At 35.7% G+C, this 22,767-nt stretch overlaps 1 protein-coding gene across 4 annotated transcripts in view; it reads right to left on the minus strand.

Moving 5' to 3' along the window:
• ERICH3 (glutamate rich 3) overlaps positions 1–22,767 on the minus strand; it is a 118,070-nt gene that overhangs the window by 36,110 nt on the left and 59,193 nt on the right. For 3 of the 4 annotated variants that reach the window (XM_017868976.1, XM_017868987.1, XM_017868997.1), the window contains 3 exons: positions 18,138–18,324; positions 12,149–12,450; positions 5,255–5,491 (listed from right to left, as the gene is read on the minus strand). In XM_017868976.1, the coding sequence (XP_017724465.1) occupies positions 5,255–5,491; positions 12,149–12,450; positions 18,138–18,324 (726 nt within the window). The remainder of the gene's footprint in view (positions 1–5,254; positions 5,492–12,148; positions 12,451–18,137; positions 18,325–22,767) is intronic. The other variant, XM_017869003.1, reaches the window with a different exon arrangement.

A 22,767-nucleotide genomic window follows, 5' to 3' on the forward strand; every position in this document is an offset into this window, starting at 1 on the left:
AGGACAAAATGTACCCCCAATTACAAGATATCCAAAGAGTGTACTGAATCTTTATGAAATCAACAACTTGATAATTTCCCACCAGTACTAAAGAAATAAATAATTAAGAGTCCTTTGTGTTTTGAACTAGTTATATGAATATGCAAACATATTTTCACTGTTTTTCCAGGTTCAAGACACTTGGATAATTTCTTCAAAATTATTGACTTAGATTATATCATTTTCCAAAAAAAAAATTAACTTTCACTATATCATATAGGATTATAAGCCTAACTCCAATATTAATATTCAAATTGACAAAAGAGCTTATGTACTAGTCACATTTAATCTAAGAAACATAAAATATATGTATTAAGATAAATTACAGAAAAGACCTGGTTCAAAACCTTAAAAAGAAAATTTCATTGCCTGACCATTGGTCTTGAGTAGTTCTTTCAACATAATAAAAATAATGGCAAATGTTGTTTTAAAATTTACTGATAATTAACATCATTCTTATTTTGCCCATTGTACTTTATTCTTTACCTTGACTGTCAGGAAGCCTGGGATTAAATTTTTAGCTCAAGCCTAGTCACAGTCCCATCTCTGGAACTTGCAAAACTATCTTCTCTTTTCGTCTAATAATTTATGTTCTTTATTCTATTGCCTTGTGTGTGCATAAAATTTTAGAATAGGATTGCTTGAATTCTTTTTTGAAAAGAGTAGAACTGTAAGCTAAATATTTGCTCTTGTGATTACTTAATTTACTTTTATTTTATATTATCCTAATATACTTCTCAAATTCATAATTTTGAGATTTTTATACCAAAAAAAATTCAGAGGTAAAAACAATGGGAAAATAATAACCAGTTAACATCCTGATGACAGTATCAAATCCACACACGTCAACTAACCTGGAATGCAAATGGGCTAAACGCCCCAGTTAAAAGACACAGAATGGCAAGCTAGATAACGAACCAAGACCTATTGCTATGCTGTTTTCAAGAGACCCATCTCACATGCAGTGACACACATAGGCTCAAAATAAAGGGATGGAGAAAAATCTACCAAGCAAATAGAAAACAGAAAAAAGCAGTGGCTCCAATTCTAGTTCCAAACAAAACAGACTTTAAACCAACACAGATTTAAAAAAAAAAAAAAAAAAAAAAAAAAAAAAACAGACAAAGAGGGACATGACATAATGGTAAAGGATTCAATTCAACAAGAAGATCTAACTATCCTAAATATGTATGCCCCCAACACAGGAGCACCCAGATTCATAAAGTAAAGCAAGTTCTTAGAGACCTTTAAAGAGACCTAGACTCCCACATAATAATAATGTGGAGGTAACTGTGCAATGGTGCCAGTGTGGTGTTAAAGTCTCTCACTTATACTTTAACACCACACTGGCAATATTACACAGATCATTGAGAGAGAACGTTAACAAAGATATTCAGGACCTGAACTCAGCACTGGTTGAAATAAACCTTGTAGACTACTACAGAATTCTCCACCCAAAAACAACAGAATATACATTCTTCTTATTGCCATATGGCACATACTCTAAAATCAATCACATTATCAGAAGTAAAACATTCCTCAGCAAATGAAAAAGAACTGAAATCATAAAAAAAAAATCTCTCAGACCACAGCACAATCAAATTAGAAATCAAACTAAGAAATGTACTCAAAACCATATAATTACATGGAAATTGAATAATTTGCCCCAGAATGACATTTGAGTAGAGAATAAAGACACAACAGAGTAGAATCTCTGGAACACAGCTAAGGAGAGTATTGAGAGGGAAATTGATAGCACTAAATGCCCACATCAAGAAGTTAGAAAGATCTCAAGTTAATAACCTAACATCACAACTAAAAGAACTGGAGAACCATCAGCAAACAAATCTCTAAGCTAGCAGAAGACAACAGATAATCAAAATCAGGCCTGAACTGAAAGAAATTGAGACATGAAAGATAATTCAAAAGATCAACAAATTCTGGAGCTAGTTTCTTTTAGTTAATAAAACAGACCACTAGTTAGACTAACAAAAAAGAAGACAAGATTCAAATAAACACAATCAGAAACTACGAGGGGGATATTATTACCCCTGACCCCACAGAAATACAAACAACTATCAGAGAATAATATGAACACCTCTATGCACATAAACTAGAAAATCTAGAAGAAATGGATAAATTCCTGGACACACACCCTCTCAAGAATGAACCAGGAAGAAAATGAATCCCTGAAAAGACCAATAATAAGCTCTGAAATTGAGTTAGTAATAGCCTATCAATCAAAAAAACCAAGGACCAGATGGATTTATAACTGATTTCGACTAGATGTATAAAGAACTGCTGGTACTATTCCTACTGAAACTATTCCAAAAATTTCAGGGACGAGGGACTCCTCCCTAACTCATTCTCTGAGGCCAGCATCATCCTGATACCAAAACCTGACAGACACAACATCAAAAAGGAAACTTCAGGCCAATATCCTTGATGAACATCAATGCAAAGATCCTCAACCAAATACTGGCAAATCAAATCCAGCAGCACACCAAAAAGCTTATTCACCATGATCAAGTAGGCTGTATACCTGGGATGCAATGTTGGTTTGACATATGCAAATCAATAAATGTGATTCATCACATAAGCGGAATTAAAGACAAAACCCACATGATTATCCTAATAGATGCAGAAAAGGTTTTTGATAAAATTCAATACCCCTTCATGTTAGAAATTCTCAATGAGCTAGGTATTGAAGGAACATAACTCAAAATAATAAGAGCCATCTTTGACAAACTCACAGCCAACATCATACTGATTGGGCACATGCTGGAAGCATTCCCCTTGAAAACCAGCACAAGATAAGGATGCCTTATCTCACCATTCCTATTCAACATAGTATTGGAAGCCCCACCCAGGGCAATCAGGCAAGAGAAAGAAATAAAGGGCATCCAAATAGGAAGAGAGGAAGTCAAACTATCCCTGTTTGGCAGACAACATGACTCTATATCTAGAAAACCCCACAGTCTTGGACCAAAAGCCCCTTAGGCTGATAAATAACTTCAGTAAAGTCTCACGATACAAAATCAATGTGCAAAAGTCACTAACATTCCTATACAACAACACTCAAGCCAAGAGTCAGATCAAAAATGCAGTCCCATTCACAATTGCCACAAAAATAAAATAAAATAAAATGCCTAGGAATACAGTTAACCAGAGAGGTGAAAGATCTTTACAAGGAGAACCACAAAACTTTCCTCAAGGAAATCAAAGATGATAAAACAAATGGAAAACATTCCATGCTCCTGGATACGAAGAATCAATATTATTTAAATGGCCATACTTCCCAAAACAGTTTTTTATACATTCAATGCTGTTTCTATTAAACTAACATTGAGATTTTTCACGGAACTAGAAAAACCTATTTTAAAATTCATATGGAACCAAAAAAGAGTCAGACATTTTGCCTCATCTCCTGTATCTATCTTCTGAACATCTGTTTAGTTTCCAAACTCCTAACATTTAGTGAGAACATTGCTTATTATGCTGTAGTCTGCCACTGGTGTTTCGATCCTCTCCAACATTCTCTACTCCTCTTGTATTTTCTTTTCTAACTTAGGATTTTTTTATTTCTCTTTCTTTTACCATGAAAGTCTACTGATTGCTGTTTTCTACATATTTTCTTATATGTAGCTTTCTCTCTTTCTCCCATCTTACCTATTATTAAAATTATACTTTCTTGTATTTCTGAAATGCTGAGGTATGCGTGAAAATGATTGATTCAACTTATGCTAAAAGTGAAATTTAGTATTATTTATTACATGAATTTTATGGTCTTGCATTGAAAAGAATCTTTACCTCAAGTCATTTAAAAAAACTCATAAATTTCATAGGGATTAAGTATCTGAATCAAAATTAAACAATGAAAATTGATGAAAATTTGGGAATGTGTCCCTAACCTTTGGAATAGGAGAAGGCTTTTTAATTAGAAAAGAAACTGATAAACAATAACAAACAAGATTAATAGATTAGAGTAATAAAATCAAAAGTTCTGAATGACCAAATATTAATGAAATAAAAAAAATTAAATGAAAGCATGATAGCATGTGATAAATTAGGCCTAATAAAGAGCCCCTCAATAAGCATAATATCCAATAGAAAAATGGGTAAAGCAAGCAATATATTCACAGAAAAGGAAATATAAATGGACAATGAATATTAGGAAAGATGCTCAACCCACCAGAAGTTAGGGTAATAAAAACTAAAACAAGAAGCTAGTATGTTTTTGCCCATAAGATTAACATAAATAAGATTAATAAAATCCAATGAGTGGATGTATCACAAAACAGGCTTTCTCTTATATCCTTGTTAGGAATGTGAATTATATGACCTTTTCAGAAAGCAGTCTGCCAGGATTTACTAAAATTAAACATAAGCAAATACTTAAGGAAATATGGCCTAAAGATACAGAAATATCAGTACACAAAACAATAAATTGGCATACCATAAACATTCATATTGCTATTAGCAATAATAAGTTATTCATACATGTATTGACTTCTTGGGATACTTAATATATGTGCATAGTTAAACTAAAAAAAACAATTTCAAAAGTAACATGAATTATATGTTCACATATTTGTAAAAAATTACATAAATATTGGTATGTAAGTTTATGTAGTGGAAAGATACACTGAACTGTGGAAATAGGAAATTTTTAACTTTTTCCTTCCAAACAATTTGTTACATTTGCGATGTAATTGGAACACTGATAGGATACGGCTATAGTCATAAATGTCCTTTTTAAGATTCCTTTACATTCTAAAATAGTTACAGACAGATTTGTTTTACGCCCTCTTTCATTAGATTTTTGAAGCTGCATTAATAAAGTACGAAGGTAACAAATTACCTCACGCTCTCAAAAGTGGGAGCTAAATGATGAGAACACATGGACACATAGTGGGGAACAACAAACACTGGGGCCTGTTGAAGGGTGGAGCATGGGAGGAGAAAGAGGATCAGGAAAAATAACTAATGTGTGCTAGGTTTAATACCTAGGTGATGAAATAATGTGTACGACGAACCCCCATGACATAAGTTTATCTGTGTAACAAACCTTCTCATGTACCCCTTATTTAAAAGTTAAATATATATATATATTCAAGAGAAAAAAAGAGGATTATTTCATTAAATAGAAAACAAAGAAAAGTAGTACACACACTCAATAAACAGCCTATGTTACATGATAAGCTGAACAACTCGCCTTGTTTATCCTCTTCCAGTTCACTCTCAGAGCATCCATCATTCTCATCTTTCACATTGTTATGGGCATCTGGTGCCTTCTGTGATGAGGTTTCATTCTCTTTTTCAGGGTCTAAATGATCTCTTTTATCATCCAAAGGTGACTGTGGTCTTCCATTCATTTGAACATCGGCCTGTCCTTCTTCATTAGCTTTTTCACCTTGTTTCTCCTCATCTACTTCAAAATCTTCTTCGTACTCTGAAAAAAGAAAATCTCCACTATAAGAATGAAAATAGAACCCCTTATCTTAACCTATTTCTCTCTAATGAGAACTTTGACTCCATTATCCTCTCTTCTCTGAGCCTTTCTTTGCTTCTTCTCTTTCGTTCAATTAGTGAACATGGAAAACTAACAGCAAATGATCAAAGATTCCTACATACACAAGAGCACAAAAGAAATGAAGCTCCAAATGACAAGGCTGAAACCTAATAAAAGTTCATTTACAAATGAACATCATCATCTAAAATAACCAAAATGGAAAGAGAAGAACTTGATATAAAACAATAAATTAGAAATAAATTAAAAATGAAGAGAACAGGATTATAATAATGAAAGTTAATTTGGAGATCCAGTGAGGTCATATTTCATATGAAAAGTGTTCAAAATATTTGGATATCAACTTAATGAATAGTGAAGTGGAAAAATTCAATTAATCAAGTCCAAAGGCCCTGAGAAGTAACACTGTGAATAGCACATTCTTTAAGAAACAAATGGACATCAAGAAAAGGCATTATGAAGCCTTCTACATGTAAGCCAGAACTGAAATCATATGCCTTCTTCATTTCAACAATAAATGAAATAATTACATTTCAATGATAAAAATTTATACAAAATAGAATATTCCTGTCAGTCACCTATTTGCTTTATTCCCTGCAGAGGTGCAAAAAATCTGTAGCAGGAAAAGGAAATTGTCACATCAGATAAACTCCAGCTGTCCCTCGTGGTTATAATTTTCACCTTTCATATTTAATTGTTCCCCTTTTCTTCCATGAAAACTAAAATCTTGAAGTGACAACATGCCAAGGATAGAGAGCAAAAGGATCTCATGCAGAACCAATTAAGCAAATAAACAATTATCCTTAAAATAAAAATTACCATGAAAATAAAGGTTTCTCAATGTTGTGTGTTTTAGTTATTAGCTATTCTGGCTTCTCTGTCAGTGCAGGGGTGGGCCTCTCGGGTAATTTCCTTGAGAGCTGTCCACCCAGTGAAAGAAACTTAATCTAGAAATGTATGCCCTGTGCATATGCAGAAAGCTCTGTAAATACAGAGAATGAGGGAGATAGAAGGGGAAAAGTGAAATCAAAACCTGTAACAAAGAAAATTAGATAATCACAAAAATGTTTCCACAAAAGAGATTTAATACATTTAAATACAAAATATGAATATCAGTAAACCAAAATTGTAAAATAAGCAAGAAGATAAAGAATTTGCTTTATATTGCTAGACACAAACAGAAAATACTAATAAAAATGAGCAAATATTTTGATCCAAGTATTATCGGCCAAGTTATAGGATAATTCCCAAGTTATAGGATAACCCTGTTAACTATCAATCAATAAGCCTATTTTTTGAGAATCTTCTATGTTTAAGAGGATAAAACTGCAAGATAGAAGACACTACAATAAGACATTCCCTGCCATGAAGGACTCTCCAATTTCTATTGAGGGAATAAGATGTAAGTACACAAGAAACACTGTACTCACTTTATAGTAGTTTTTAATATGTGATCCTCAGTAATGTGTTTTTCAACACAACTGGGCTGGATTGCTATGGATTTTATATAGGACATATAATTAATTGTGTGAAGTAGTGTCAAGTAAGCAGAATGGAATGAAAAGAGAGCGGAAAGTCATTTTAGGGTCTCAAGGAAGACTTCCCAAAAGAGAAAGGTGAGATTAGCTGCAGAATACACATACATATATCACACTACAGGTGTTTGCTACTGATCATAAGATAAGCAGAGGGCCAGAGAGAATATGAGTGGATTGCTGTAATTCCATCCGTAGTGTTACATAGTAGTGAAATGTGAGGGTTTGGGAATCAGGCATTCATGTGCCCAAGACCCAGTTAAAACACTTACTAACTATGTGACCTTGAGCAATTTGTCTTTAAGCTTCAGTTTCTCCATCTGTAACATGGGTAATACAATGCTGTGGTGAGGATTGAGAGCAATAATCCCTGAAACATGCTTAGCACAGTGCCATGAAGAGCAGGTGCATAATAAATTTTATGGATTAGTACTAATAGTCCTTGTGATTGCGTAGCGAAAGGAGTAGATTATAGAACAGGAGAAATCACAAATGATATGTACTCCTTTGACAGAAACACACTTTAGTCGAGGCACCTGACTAAAATCAGGCAGTACAAGTGCCCGCAATTAGGACACAATTACAATTATATAATTGAAGCACAGCACAAAAGTGAAGGAATATGAAGTGAACCACAAGAACAGTCCCGGCATCATATTTTGTGTTTTCTCTCAAACATAAAGTCAAGGCTGCCCTGGTTTTATTCTATCCCTGCTATCATCACATTTAAATATTAGCTTTCTATTAACCACAAGCCTTCCATTGGCATTATAGCTCAAAGCACACCACCTTTGTGCCATCTACTCACGTTTTTGATATGAATAAAACAGTGGCATGCTTTCTAAAACCTTTTACATAATTTCTTCTGTTCTCCCCATCCCATTTGCCTTCTTCTAGAGAATTTAATTAGCTTGTTGTTTACCATCCCCACTAATGAGGACGTGAGTCAACACCAGGTCAACATCAATCTAGCCACAACCTAATCTTGCTGACCTCGATTCAAACTTCTTGCTGCCCTTACATCAGCGACTATTATGCAGAGAGCTGAACCCTTGCTGCTGTGGCTGCATTTTTAAAAACGGAAATGAACATTTCAAGTCCATTAACTAGCCAACACGGAAGAGAGACTCCAGGAAAAACTTTATCATAGGTATCATGAGTACAAAGTACATCACTCATGGCACTAGTTATGTTGGTTTAAGAAAAAAAAAAAGAAAATGAAAAGCTTCCACTGAACATGACTTCCATAAACCACCATGTCTTCAAAGTTAAAACACATGAAAACACATCCTATTTGTTAATACCTCTGTGATTACTATTGCTACAGATATATTAAAATTCTCATGCCAAGATAAGACAAAGACTAGAAGAGATTGTGAAGAATGGTGAGCTGGTAAAACTGTTCTAAGTGAAATCTTTTGTAAAAGATTCACTATATTCAGTAGTAATCCAACATGAGGTCTAGCGCTATAACAGCCCTGTAATTATTCTCTTGGATTCCTGAAACACTTGGGCAGCAAAAATGTGAGGTGGGGAAGAAGATACCTAGAAGTTGTCCCTTTCTCGAAGCCAGCCCTTCCACAGGTCACTCCAACCCATGGTTATTGTGCCCCCTAACCAGGCTTTGTCTCCTGAGAAGGAGGGACACACAGGCAGTTCTCCCTTTCTGATACTTTGGACACACTATCACAACCATGTAGTGGGTAGGCTAACTTGTAATAGAAGGTTGTACAGTGTTTGAAAAACTGAGCTTTGGAATTAGACAAACCTGGGTGCAAATTATTGTTCTGCTACTTTCTTTTTGTGTATCTAAGCCTCAATTTCCCAGCCTGTAAAATTGAAGTAATAATACCTACCATGTTGAATGGTGAGGATAAAATGAGATTGTGTGTGTACAGTGCCTAGTTCAGTGCTCAGTGCTTGGTACTTTTATTATTGTTGTTACTACTGCTTTAGGTATAAGTATATACAGGCATACCTATATACACGTGTAAGTATATACAAGCATACCTATACCCCTGAATGTATACCTATATATATTCAATATACAGGTATACCTCAGGGATATTGCACGTTGAGTTCCAGGTCATTGCAAAAAAGATAGTCACATAAACTTTTTGGTTTCCTACTGCATCCAAAATTATGTTCCTACTATGCTACAGTCTATTGAGTACCCAACAGCATTATATTATATTATTATAAAAAATGTATACACCTTAACTAAAATCACTTTATTGATAAAAGATGCTAACAATCATCTGAGCCTTAGCTGGTCATTGTCTTTTTGCTGGTGGAGGTTATTCCCTTGATGTTAATGGTTCCTGACTGATCGGGGTGGTGGTTGCTGAAGGCTGGGGTGGCTGTGGAAATTTATTAAAACAAGACAACAATAAAGTTTGCCACATCTATTGACTCTTGCTTTCATAAAGATTTATCTGTAGCATGCAATGCTGTTTAATAGCATTTACTCACAGTAAAACCTCTTTCAAAATTGGGCTCCATCCTCTCAAATCCTGCCACTCCTTTATCAACTAATACATTTTATATATATTCTAAATTCTTTGTTGTCATTTCAACAATGTTCACAGCATCTTCAAGAAGAGTAAATTCCATCTCAGGAAACTTCTTTCTCTGTTCATCCCTAAGAAGCAACTCCTTATCTATTCAAGTTTTATCATGAGATTACAACAATTCAATCTCATCTTAGGCCCCACTTCTAATTCTCTTGCTATTTCTACCACATCTGCAATTACTCCCTCCACCAAAGTCTTGAGCGCCTCAAAGTCACCCATGAGGGCTAAAATCACCTTCTTTCAAACTCCTGTTCATGTTGATATTTTTACCTCCTTCCATGAATCATGAATGTTCTTAATGGTGTCTAGAATTGTGAATCCTTTCCAGAAAGGTTCCAACTGAATTTGCCCTGATCCATCAGAGGAATCACTATCTATGGCAGTTATAGCCTTATAAAATATATTCTTTAAGATCTGAAATTACTTCTTGATCCATAAGGATAATAACAGAATGGATGTTGTGTTAGCAGGCATGAAAACAACATTATCGCACTACACATCTTCATCAAAGTTCTTGAGTGACCAGGTACATTATCAATGACTGGTAATATGTTGAAAGAAATCTTTTTCCCTGAGAAGTAGGTCTCAACAGTGGGCTGAAAATACTCCACAAACCATGCTGTAAGTAGATGTGCTGTCATCCAGGCTTTGTTTGTTTCATTTATAGAGCAGAAGCAGATAAAATTTAGCATACGGCTTAAGGGCCCTAGGATTTTTTGAATGCTAAATGAGCATTGGCTTCATCATGAACTCACCAGCTGCACTGGCCGCTAAAAGAAGAGTCAGCCTATCCTTTGAAGCTTTGAAATCAGGTGTTGACTTCTCCTCTCTAGCTATGAAAGTCCTAGATGACATATTTTTCAATGTAAGGCTATTTCATCTACACTGAAGACCTACTGTTTAATGTAACTACATTTATAAATGATCTTAGCTAGTCTTCTGGATAAAATTGCAGCAGCTCCTACATCAGCACTTGCCACTTCACCTCACACTTTTATGCTATGGAGATGGCTTCTTTAACCCTCATGAACCAACCTCTGCTAGCCTCATACTTCTCTTCTGCAGCTTCTTCACCTCGCTCGGCCTTCATAGAATTGAAGAGAGTTAGGGCCTTGCTCTGACTTAGTCTTTGGCTTATGAGAATGTTGTGGCTAGTTAGATCTTCTATCAAGACCACTAAACTCTCTATATATCAGCAATAAAGATTTCTTTTTTATCATGCACATGTCCACTTGAAGTAGCACTCTTAACTTCCTTCAGGAACTTTACTTTTGTATTCACAACTTGGCTAACTGTTTGGCACAAGTGGCCTAGCTTTTAGCATATCTTGCCTTTAATATGCCTTCCTCACTAAGCTTAATCAATTATTTTGATTTAAAGTGAAAGACATGAGACTCTTCCTTTCACTTGAACATCTAGAGTATATTGTATAGGGTTATTAATTAACCTAATTTCAATACTATTGTGTGTTAGGAAACAGAGAAGACCAAGGAGAGGGGAGAGACTGGAGAACAACTGGTCAGTGGAGCAGTCAGAACATTGATTAAGTTCACTTTCTTACAGGGTACAGCTCATGGCATCCCAAAACAATTGCAATGGTAACAACACAGATCACTGACCACAGATCACCATGACAGATATCATAATAATGAAAAAGTCAGAAATATTGACAAAATGTGACACAGAGATGAGGTGAGCACATGCTGTTGGAAAAATGAGGCTGATAGACTTTGATGCAGGGTTGCCACAAACTTTTAATTTATAAAAAGTGCTATATTTGCAAAGCTTGTGCAATAAAGTGAGCACAATAAAATGAGACATGCCTGCATATGTATGCGTGTATGTATATATATGAATGTGCATGTGTGCATGTGTGTGGGGGTGGGGTGGGTGTATGTGTATGGAGAGAGGGAGACAGAGAAGCAGGGGAAAGCAGGAGAGAGGAAGAAGGAGAGAACAGAGAATAAAGAAGAAAGCGAAAAACAGTAGACAGATAGGTTCTACAACCCTAAGCCTATAGCCAACTGTTTTTAGTTATGGAATACTCTATCACCATATAATTATATAGGTTGCACCTACCTGGTGTCAAAGCAATTCATCAATTTCATGAAAACAGTACTTGCAAAACTTTTAAAATAGGTAAAATTATATTTGGTCAAAATGCAGAAGTCAATAGAGTCAATAGAGTCTCTAACTCATATTGACATATACTCTATTTTCCCTCCTCATCTCTGCAGCAAGAACCTCTAACCTTTCGGGGGTTAGGTCTGCCCACCTCTAAGGTAGGTGACAAAGGACTCCATACAAAATAGCAGAGGAAGGAGGTCAGGGACGCCCCACAGTAACAGAGCTGCCTAAAGTCCACAGCTGGGTAACATTTAATGAGTATTTTTGAAAATTTTGATAATCACACTTCAAAGACAAATGAAACAGCCGCAGCAACAAGAAAAGAAACTTGTGTTGTTGATTACCATATTTTAAAGTATTTTCCTGGTCGTCTTCCCAGACATCTTGTCCTGGTTTTCCTTTACTTGTCATTTCCTCCACAGCAGTTATAACTTCTTTGAGCCCTGTTTTTATTTCTTGAGCTGAAAATTTGGCTGAGACAGAGGTTTGGTTCTTCTTGATCTCATTTCTTTTTGGTATCACATACTCCCTCTCTTGCCTCACTTTCCCCTCAGCCTTCTTCAGTTCCTCCCCTTTCTCAGTGCTTTTTTCTTTCCTAGATTTTGGCAAAGATGTTTTTTTGTCAAGGCCCATTGCAATAATGCACCTATGAAAAATATTAACAGGAAGTGTTTGTTAACCCTTATAGACAGCACAATGGAACCTCAAAACTTTTGAAAGCACTTATCTCTTATACTAGTAAAAAAGATACAAAATATTTTGATTATAGTATACACTAATAAAACAATTAAAAAACTAATTAAAATAAACTCTTCTTTTTTGATACTAAACTATTGTAAACAAACACAACAAATTCTTAATAATATTATCCAAAATAGTAAACAAAATAAAATATCAACCAAGAACTATAGTTTCAAACTAAAATCTGTGCCTTCAAGAATATTTTTGGCCCTAAACAATAACATGTATCATAGATACAGAAATATAGATGGGTATATAATTTTACATACATAAAAATATATTTCAAGTCTTTAAATGAGAATTATGTGATAATAGAACATGCAGATTTATAAACAGAGAGAAGCTGATATAAAAATGGTCAGAAGAAGCAAGATGCCATTCAGTCTGATAACATATTTTAACAACACAACAACAGTAACAAAGGACTTACAAGATTGGCTCTAAATAAATATGATTGATTTTTTAAAGTAATATATACAGTCAAATATTGTTGCATCTTTTAGGTAAATAACTCAGGAGTTTGTACACTTATTTTCATAGAACTGTCATTATTGCTTTTAGAATGGTCTTTTGGAGTCTTTACTACAGTCTTCTGGTGATTTTTACTGGTAATAAGTTCTTATTCCTCAAAAATGGCAATAATTTATAGAGGTTATGAAGTCATTCCAAGTCAAATCTGGTGAACCATGCAGATAATCTGAATGCATTATGACATTCAAACTTTCAAGTCCATTATAACAAAAGTAATGTGAATAAATTGTCTTCTAAAGCTTTTTTATATCTAAGTTGATATTAAAATAAGAATTCCAATGATAATAATATATATATTAATAAAAATGATGATTATGATAATGATAAGATTATTGAGCACTCGCTGTGCCAAGCTCTTTTCTGGGTACTCTATATCCATTATCTTAAGGAATTCATTACCTCATAGACCAATAAATTAAGAACGATCATCACCACTTTACAAATGAGAAAACTGAGGCTTAAAAGGCTCTAGCAGTTCAAGGTCACCCAGTATGTGGGTGACGGAGCTGGATTCTAGCTCAAGACTGCTAGGCTCCATCACATCATACTGAAGCACAACCATATTGGTCTATTACAGGTGTAGGCCTCCAGTTCCTAGTTATGATATAACTAGGAGAGATAACTAGTTACACAGACAAATGTCACACTCTCTCAGCTGACACTAATACAATCTGGAGAAGTTTCTGGCAAGACCTGGATAAAATTCATGATCTGAAAAAAGTATCTAGTAGTTATCAGTCTCTTCATTTTCTTTCTCTAGAACTACTCACATCCCCCTCTCTCCATGTGACACAACTATCAGAGAACTGAATTTATAGTGGGTAGGTGAAAGGGATCAGCAAGCAGTCAAGACTTGCCAGTCCCAGAAGAATAGGAATAATACGTAAAATCTGAAAAATGCCTCAACCCGAACAAATCCAATGGCAATTTCTGAAACTGAAGATTTCACTAAATTTCAGCCATCTGCAGTATAGAATTAGCAAAGGAATTGATCTTAATACATTTTTCCAACAAGCAAATATGAGAACTGAGTTATATCACTTAACTTTTCAATATCTCCCCATAAAATAAAGCTAAAAGGATTTGCACTCAAAGTAACTATCAGGCTGTAAAAAATGAGATAACAAGATTATACTTATCTCACCCATATTAAGCACGATAAATATTTCTTGACTATAATGATGATGTGCTTAGCACATTGCTTTCCTTGGAATAAAGGTGTCATGAATCTTCACAGAATATGATTACTAGCATTGCCTTCTATTCAAGCTGTTCTTCCCTTATCAATTGCAACACCAAATTCATTGATTTGGAGCCTCTGATATGCTGTTACTTTTAGTTTATGTTGTGGCTGCGTAAAGGCTTTGATGCCTCCCTACTGCATGCACAGACTTTTTATTGCCCATCTGCTGAAGGGAATTGGACAAACAAAGTGAGCAACATCTGCTCTCCTCGTCACTGACTACCTATTTGACTTCTGAATATAATTTGAGGTGTTGATTATGATTACTAAAGCTCAAAGCCGTCTGCATTCTACATGGTTAGGCATTTCTTCCCATGTTTCATGCTAGCAATTGAAAATTACTATGCCTCTTCAAACAGTTCCTATAATTGAGAGATGAGGACAGTTGTGGAACCTTACACTTTGGAAGTGATCACTGCTCAGCTTTTCTTGTTTTCTGAGGACCTTAAACAGGTAATTCCTAATCATTTTAGAAATATAATTTTCTGTTATTTTATTGTACCATGTCCTCCTTTTTCTCATCATAAATGTTTCAGGGACTGGCATTTTTAAAATAAATTAAAATTAATTTCATTTTGAATGTATTGGAGGAACTAGTGTGCATTGCTTAATATAACTAAAAGTATCATTATGGGTGTGACAAAAAAAAAACCAAAGGTACAGAAGATAGTAAGTGCTATCAGTCTCCTTTGGGGTAGTTCTCAACTCTCCATGGAGTTCTGCAGTGTCATGGTCTCTAGAATAACCAGAAAAGTCTCAAGTGAGGAAGAGGACAAACAAGCAAGGCTCTAACACTCACTCACCTAACCCTGTCCCATTTAAACCAGTCTGACTCAACTTTTACCTGACCTGCAACAGGGAGACAGCCAATGGCAATGTACTGTTCCATTTTGGGCCTTCACAGATTTCACTGGAAAAATGGTTATGAAGTTAACAAAAAAATTGAAAACGATTCTTCTGTAAGAACCATGAATTTCGGTTGAGAGTCAAAGGCCTTATTCTTTAATATTGCAACCATTTTGATGTTATTATTTGAAAAGGTTGAAGAAAGAATCTAGAGGGGACCAAGTGTTGAAATCATAGAAAGAATTATACAGAGGCTAGTGAGTGTGGAATGAGAGTAAATGCTGTCAGTCAGATTTTGGTACTGAACTTCCATAGAAAGTGCTCAGGGTTAATAATTTACAGCTTGGATTTATACCACAACTCCAAAAGAATGTAATATATTTGCACATGGATGATTGTAGATATTTATTAGCTTTCCTGGGAATTAAACAGAACTGTGTGAAATGACCTGCCCCCAAATAAGGAGATAGCATATCTGAGTTGGAATGGGAAGGCAGTTCATGTGGTCCCTAAGTACAGATGGGCACTGATACTATCTTGCCCTAGGCCATTCAATCTTCCATTCTCTGGATGATTCTTTTATGCTCTTATCTCTCTGGAAACACCCAACCCCTATTCTCTCAGCCTTATCCTCAGCTAATAAATTTATGTATTGTTTAAGAAATAGAAACAATCAGCAGAGAGCTTCCAGTTGTTCCCAGCACATCTATTAATAGCAACTTACGGCTCTATCTTATATGCCCTCTTTCTTTCCTCCTGTTACCATACAAGAATGTTTCTCCTCTTCTTAAGGCTTATACCCCTACTTGAGCCCTACATCTCATCTTCTCCAGTCTACCCAAGTATTTATCTCCAGAAATCTCCACCCTTTATGTCATACGTCACGTTTCTTCTTCTCTAAGGTATTCAATAATCCTTTGCATCAGCATATAAACATATTATAGTATCTCCCATCTTAAAAAATAAAGAGCCTTCCTTGAACCCCTATGTTCTTCCTCCTGGCTACCACCTAATTACCATTCTTTATAGCAAAATTCTTTTTAAAACTTCTCTATAGTCTCTGGCCTTAGTTCTTCTCCAATTATTTTTTAAACCCACTCTAAGAAAGCTTACACCCCAATTGCTGCACTGTAACTTGTGCCATGATCACCAGTAGCCAACACACTACCAAATCAATGTCCAATCCTGAGTCTTCATTTTACTTTACCTATCCACACATTCAACTCCATTAATCATGCCCTTATTCTTTAACCATTTTCTTTATTTCCAAGATACTACTCTCTCTAGGTTCTCTTTCTACTCACTGTCTTTCCTTCTTAGGCCAGTTCCTCTTTATCTCCCTCATCTTTTAAATAGAGTGACACTCATTACTCAGACATCTTCTCTATGTTCAATTCTTAAGCAATCTTATAAATGTCATCTGTATAAAAACCAGTCTCAGTATTTACATCTCCAGCCTGGACCTCTCACCTCACCCGGATTCGTATATTCAACTGCCTACTCAGCATCTCTACTTGCTTATCTCATACATGTCTCAGACTCAATGTGTCCTCAACCAAAACTGCTTCATTCCACCCCAAAAACCTGCTTCTTCCACAGTCTCATCTTACATACATGTTAACTGGACTTCTTTCCAATTATTCAAGACAAAAAAAAAATTGAAACATCTTTGACTCTGCTCTTTATCTCATTTCCTGCATCCAATTCATCAGTAAGCTCTACCTTTAAAATTACTTCTAACTCATTCCACCATTATCTCTTCTCTGGATTAAAGCAGTTTCTGCTATTTTCCCCACACTCCCTTGTTTATTTTTCCCATAAGAGTTACTATTAGATCATGATAAGTCATTGCTCAAAACACACCTTAGAAGATTCCCATCTTTCTCAGATAAAAGTTAAAGTCCTTGCAACGACTCTAGGACTCTACGTGGCTTGCCCTCATGGTCTCTCTGACCTCATCTCCAATTTCATGGTTCTATTCCTTTCGCTCTGGCCAAGCTACCTTAGACACACCAAACGTGTGCCTGCTTCACGCCTTCTGTATATGCATTTCCTCTATCTCAAAAGCTATTTCAAGAAAGCAACTTTTTTTTTTTTTATGGTTTCTGCTCAAAAGACATCTCATCAGAGAGGCCCTTCCTAACCATCCTACATAAAATAACACAATCCTCATGGCTCTTGTCTCCCTTCACTCCATATATCTCCCTTACCCTGTTTTGTGTTCATCATGCTGACCATCTCACATATATTAATTTCTTTATTGGTATGTTATTAGCTTTTCCTCCATTAGAATAAGTTCCATGGAGACAAGTACTTTAGTTGATTCACTCTTGTGTTCTAGCTTGGCATCTAGCCAATACTTTTAGAAAATATAAAAGCCCACAAGCAACACTCCTGATTTCAAACAGAATGTTCAATATGAAAGTTGATAACAGTCAAAACTGACCTTTTATCATGCATTTTGTTAGGCCCAAGATTGAAACTAAAAGAGATAATGAAAACTGGGTCAGACAGTAATGCAGGCAAACCTAACCTCTAATAGGCATAACTGAAAATGTCCAGTCATGTAAGTCAGATGCTTGGCACACACTTTAAGGCTCAGCCTAAAACCAGTTACTAAGATGAATGAGGAAAAACAGACAAACAAACAAATACAACAAGCGAACAAAAAATCTCTCTCCTTCCCTTCAGAAACAGTTCTTAAAGTGAGAAGAAAGGAGAGATAGAAAGTGAAATAATTTAAAATGCACTAGCTTTTATCTTCATCATATAACACCTCTGTAAGTCTGATTTCCATCTTAACATTTCAAATTCAGCACACCATGTTACAATAAATAACCCTGAACTTAGATATTTCAGGCTCATCTATACTGAATTTTTTTAACAATTGTGAAGAGAAATGCATTAGTAAAAGCATTCAAAGAAAAATGTAGCAAAACTTGCCCTCTACCAAAGGACATTTGTTTCCATACTTGTAGCAAGGAGATGATCTTTCAACACACACAAACCCAAAGTAGCCTCGTTTGCCTCCAAGCCTGGAACCTTTTCGATGCTTGTATTCACAACAGGAGCTTAATCTGTTCACCTGCATCCCATTCAGGAAGAAGGTGAGACTGAAGGGGAAACCATGATGCCTTTTGGAAATAAACTGAAAGGTCTCTGTAATTAAAATAGAAATACATTAGTGAAAGCGGCTGACTTTGGACTAATACCTGTTAAATCATGTTTTTCTATTAGATAAATACAATATTATGATCTAGATTGGGGTGTCTAATCTTTTGGCTTCCCTGGTCCACATTGGAAGAAGAAGAATTGTCTTGGGCCACATATAAAATACACTAACACAAACAATAGCTGATGAGCAAAAAAAAAAAAAAATGTTCTTGCATAAATCTCATAAAGTTTTAAGAAAGTTTTCGAATTTGTGTAGGGTCACATTCAAAGCCATCTGCAGCCCATAGGCCATGGATTGGACAAGCTTGATCTAGATCATCTTTTAATTTGAGGGCAATTTTTAATGATAAAATTGCATTTGATTACTTTTCTTTGTAATAAGTACTCCAAGTTTTTAAAAAAATCTCTTTGATTTGTAATAAAATAATAATACCTAAAGTTATATGAGCACATAATATGGCCAGGCATCATGCCTTATTATCTTGTTATTTTTCAATCACTTGAAGTAGGAATTTTCCTATCACTAGATTCTAGGTCAAGAAATTAAGGCTTAGAAGAGTTCAATAACTTACTCAAGATCTTACAGTGAGTTGGAGAGTTAGAGTTTGAATCCAAACATCTCTGTAGATTCCATGCCTCTATCTTGCTATGCCATTTATTAATAAAGTAGTTAATAAGAGAAGCCTACTGTGAGCTCATTAATGCATTTTAAAATGCTTTTGTTTTTAGCTGTGACTTTAAATATTTGAATACAAACATGAATAAAGCAGTTATTTCATCTCCAAGCTATACTTAAATCTGTTTGGATTTGAGAACACTTTGTTTTCCCCACCTACCCAAAAGTTCCACCAATAAATTTAGAACCACTGCCTACAGTTAATAGTTTTTAATCATTCCAAGTCTTTATAATGCTCTTTGCAAAGCCCCCGCCCTGCCCCGTTATCCCCACAGATATCCTAAACCCTAAGTCTGGGAAACCTTATTCTCTACAGAGTGACTCAAAATCCTGTGCCTCATGAATATTTCTTATGTCACTTCCTAAAAAAGAAAAAGAAAAAAGAGCCTCTCTGGACCCTTCCACATCTGCCAATAATAAAGTCAACAATTTTCACCTCTCTACTATGTACGCATTTCCTATTGTTGCACTTACTACAACAGATTAAGATGTAGCTATACCAGCGGTTTTCAAACGTTAATGGTGTATCAGCATCACGTAGAGGGCTTATTGAAATACAGATTGCTGGGCTTTACCTCTGTGTCTGATACATCAAGTCTGTGGTAAGAACCAAAAATTTGCATTTCTAACAAGTTTCCAGGTGATGCTGATGCTATTGGTCTAGGGACTGGCTTCCAAGAACCCTAATCTAGATGTTTGCTGCTTTACGTGTTTGTGAAATCCATAAGAGCTGAAGTTGATGCATCTTTTTTCTCCAAGTCCCAGGACAATGGCATAGAAGCCTCTCCCAAAATAATGAGTGAATTATTATTTTAATCTATTTTTAAGTTACTTAGAACCACTGTGTACCACATTTTCCCCTAAAAAAAAAAAAAAAAAAAAAAAAACTTTACATTAGATGCAACTCATTCTAAAGAACAGACATATTAAAAAGGTAATTCAGTCATTTATACCTTAGTATTTCTGATGTAAAATTAAACAAACTTGGAAAGAGAAAGTTGAAAAGTTTAGAGTCTGGGAAAACTAGGATATAATATCTTTAAAAATCCTTCTGTCTTAATGATGAATGGATTCCTCAGGTATTGAAAGCGAGTTTGATTGTTTTTGTTATAGAAGCTTGATTCTACACTCATGTAATATAAACCATTCTGCTGCAGTGTCATACCCCACAACGTCCTGAGTTCCCAGTTCAGGAAGAGAGTGCAGTTAAGAAAATGTTGAGAATGGGCTCAGGAAATCAGCCCCTAAAAGTGACTGCCCTTCCATCTGATACTCATGTAGCTGGAGAGCATACCCAGATCCTACTCCATTTTGTTTTTTCATTGTTTTTCAGACCTCTAGAACAAGAATTGACACCCTTTGCCTTTACTCCTTTGTTACTTATTTTTGTATTTTAAATACAGTGACACCTCCCCATCCTGACTTGATGATTTCTTCATGGAGCAGTGGAAAGAATATAATATAGAAATTAGAAGGTTTTGGTCCATGGCACAGGTTAGCATATCTTGGTGGGTCATTTAACTTTGTTGCCTTTCAGAATTCTCACCCACAAAATAGAGATGGGGGTGGGTAGAATGCACTCATCTATCCACCACACAATCTTAAAGATTTTAGAATGCAAAATATTAGAAAGCATTATATATGATTATAATTATAATATTTGTACAGTTGATTATTTATTGTTCACTGACAGTTGGTAGCTCTGTTTTAGGTACTAAAGAGAAACAAAATAGAGAAAATATCAAATGTGGTCTCCTCACTGAAAAAGATATTAATAAACAATTAAATCTGGATTGCAGTCACCAAATCCTCTTTTCCTTAAAATTTTATCTATGAAGATGAACCAAAGGCTTAAAACAAAGTGAGAAGCATGCATTTATGAAAAATTACTGAAATTTAGGTAATGGGAATCCATGCATTTTTTCCTGGGCTACTCTCATCCCCAACATCTAACTACTACCTTATCACAGCAGTTCTAGTAGGGTAGGCCAGGCCACAAATAACCAGCCGCTTCACTGTCAGTGGGGGCTGACTTGATTGGAGAGCAAGAAAAGCCCTTGGCCCATGGCATGACCAGGAATAAGCAGGAATCTCAGAGGCAAGCTAATAGAGAAGGTCAGAGGTCCCATGGGCCTGTGACTGTAGTTCTGGGGTTTTTTTGTTTGTTTCTTTGGTTTGTTGTTTGGTTTGGTTTGGTTTTTGTTTTTTTGAGAAGAATTCTTGTTCTGTAGCCCAGGCTGGAGTAGTGCAGTGACACAATCTCAGCTCACTGCAACCTCTGCCTCCTGGGTTCAAGCTATTCTCGTGCCTCAGCCTCCTGAGTAGCTGGGATTACAGGTGCATACCACCATGCCCAGCTATATATATATATATTTGTATTTTTAGTAGAGACAGGGTTTTGCCATGCTGGCCAGACTGGTCTCAAACGTCTGACCTTAGGTGGTCTGCCTGCCTTGGCCTCCCAAAGTGCTGGGGTTACAGGCATGAGCCACTTAAACCCAGCCATGACTATAGTTCTACTAAGGGCAAGCAACAGGCCAGTGGACAAGTCAAAATATAAAAGGAAGACAGAAGCAATAAGGCAGTCATAGAAGCATTTGATACGCTCCCTATATATCCCTGGCTAACTGGAAGTGGCATGGATCAGAGAGGGCTCAACCTTTTCATATATTTCTAGTCTACCAGTAGCTTTCCCTTAGGCATAGAAGAAACACAAGAGAACCTGGTGGAAAATAAAAGTTGGAACAGACTTGAAAATTGCCCAAAGTTTAGATGTACCCCTGAACCCACTATAGTCAGCTGAATTGTGTGCTCCAAAAATTCATGACCACCCAGAACCTCAGAATGTGACCTTGTTTGGACATAGGGTCTTTAAAGATATAATTAGTGAAGGATCGAGATGAGATCATCCTGGATTTAACTTTGGCCCTTAATTCAATGATTGATGTCCTTATAAAAAAAGGTGAGGACACACACAGACATACAAGAATACCATGTGAACACAGAGGCAAAGATTGAAGTGTTGGAACCACAGGGTGAGGAAAGCCAGTTGACAGAGTTAAGAAGAATGCTTCCTTGGGGTTTTTCAAGGAGTGTATCCCTGCCAACACCTTCATTTTTGACTTTTGGCATAGAAACCCATGAGACAATGAATTCTTGATGTTTTCAGATATACTTTTGGAGACTTTAGCCCTGAGCTATAAAACACAGAGACTACCCCAAGAGTCCAGACTAAAAAATAGCAAGATAATATTTTTTAATCTGAGCAAAACATGGCTGGCTCTGCACCAGAATGACAAAGGCAAAATTTCACAGATTTAATTTTGGTAACTTGCTAAAAAAAAAAAAAAAAAAAAAACAAAAAATAAAAATAAAAACAAAAATTGAACAAAAAAAAAAGAAGGAAAAAAGAGAAAGAATAATAACCTCTGAGAGGAAAAGTCAGAATCCAGAATTCACAGGAGCTTTAATATACTGCCTAAAATGTTAGACCTAAAACCATAAAAACCCTAGAAGAAAACATAGGCAATACCATTCAGGACACAGGCAAGGGCAAGGACTTCATGTCTAAAATACCAAAAGTGTGGGTAAAAACTGGAAGCATGCCCTCTGAAAACTGACACAGGATAGGGATGCCCTCTCTCACCACTCCTATTCAATATAGTGTTGGAAGTTCTGGCCAGGGCAATCAGGCAGGAGAAAGAGATAAAGGGTGTGTAACTAGGAAAAGAGGAAGTCAAATTGTCTGTGTT

The sequence above is a fragment of the Rhinopithecus bieti genome, unplaced genomic scaffold (genome assembly GCF_001698545.2).
Source record: "Rhinopithecus bieti isolate Rb0 unplaced genomic scaffold, ASM169854v2 scaffold_973, whole genome shotgun sequence".
In the NCBI taxonomy this organism is placed as follows: Eukaryota; Metazoa; Chordata; class Mammalia; order Primates; family Cercopithecidae; genus Rhinopithecus; species Rhinopithecus bieti.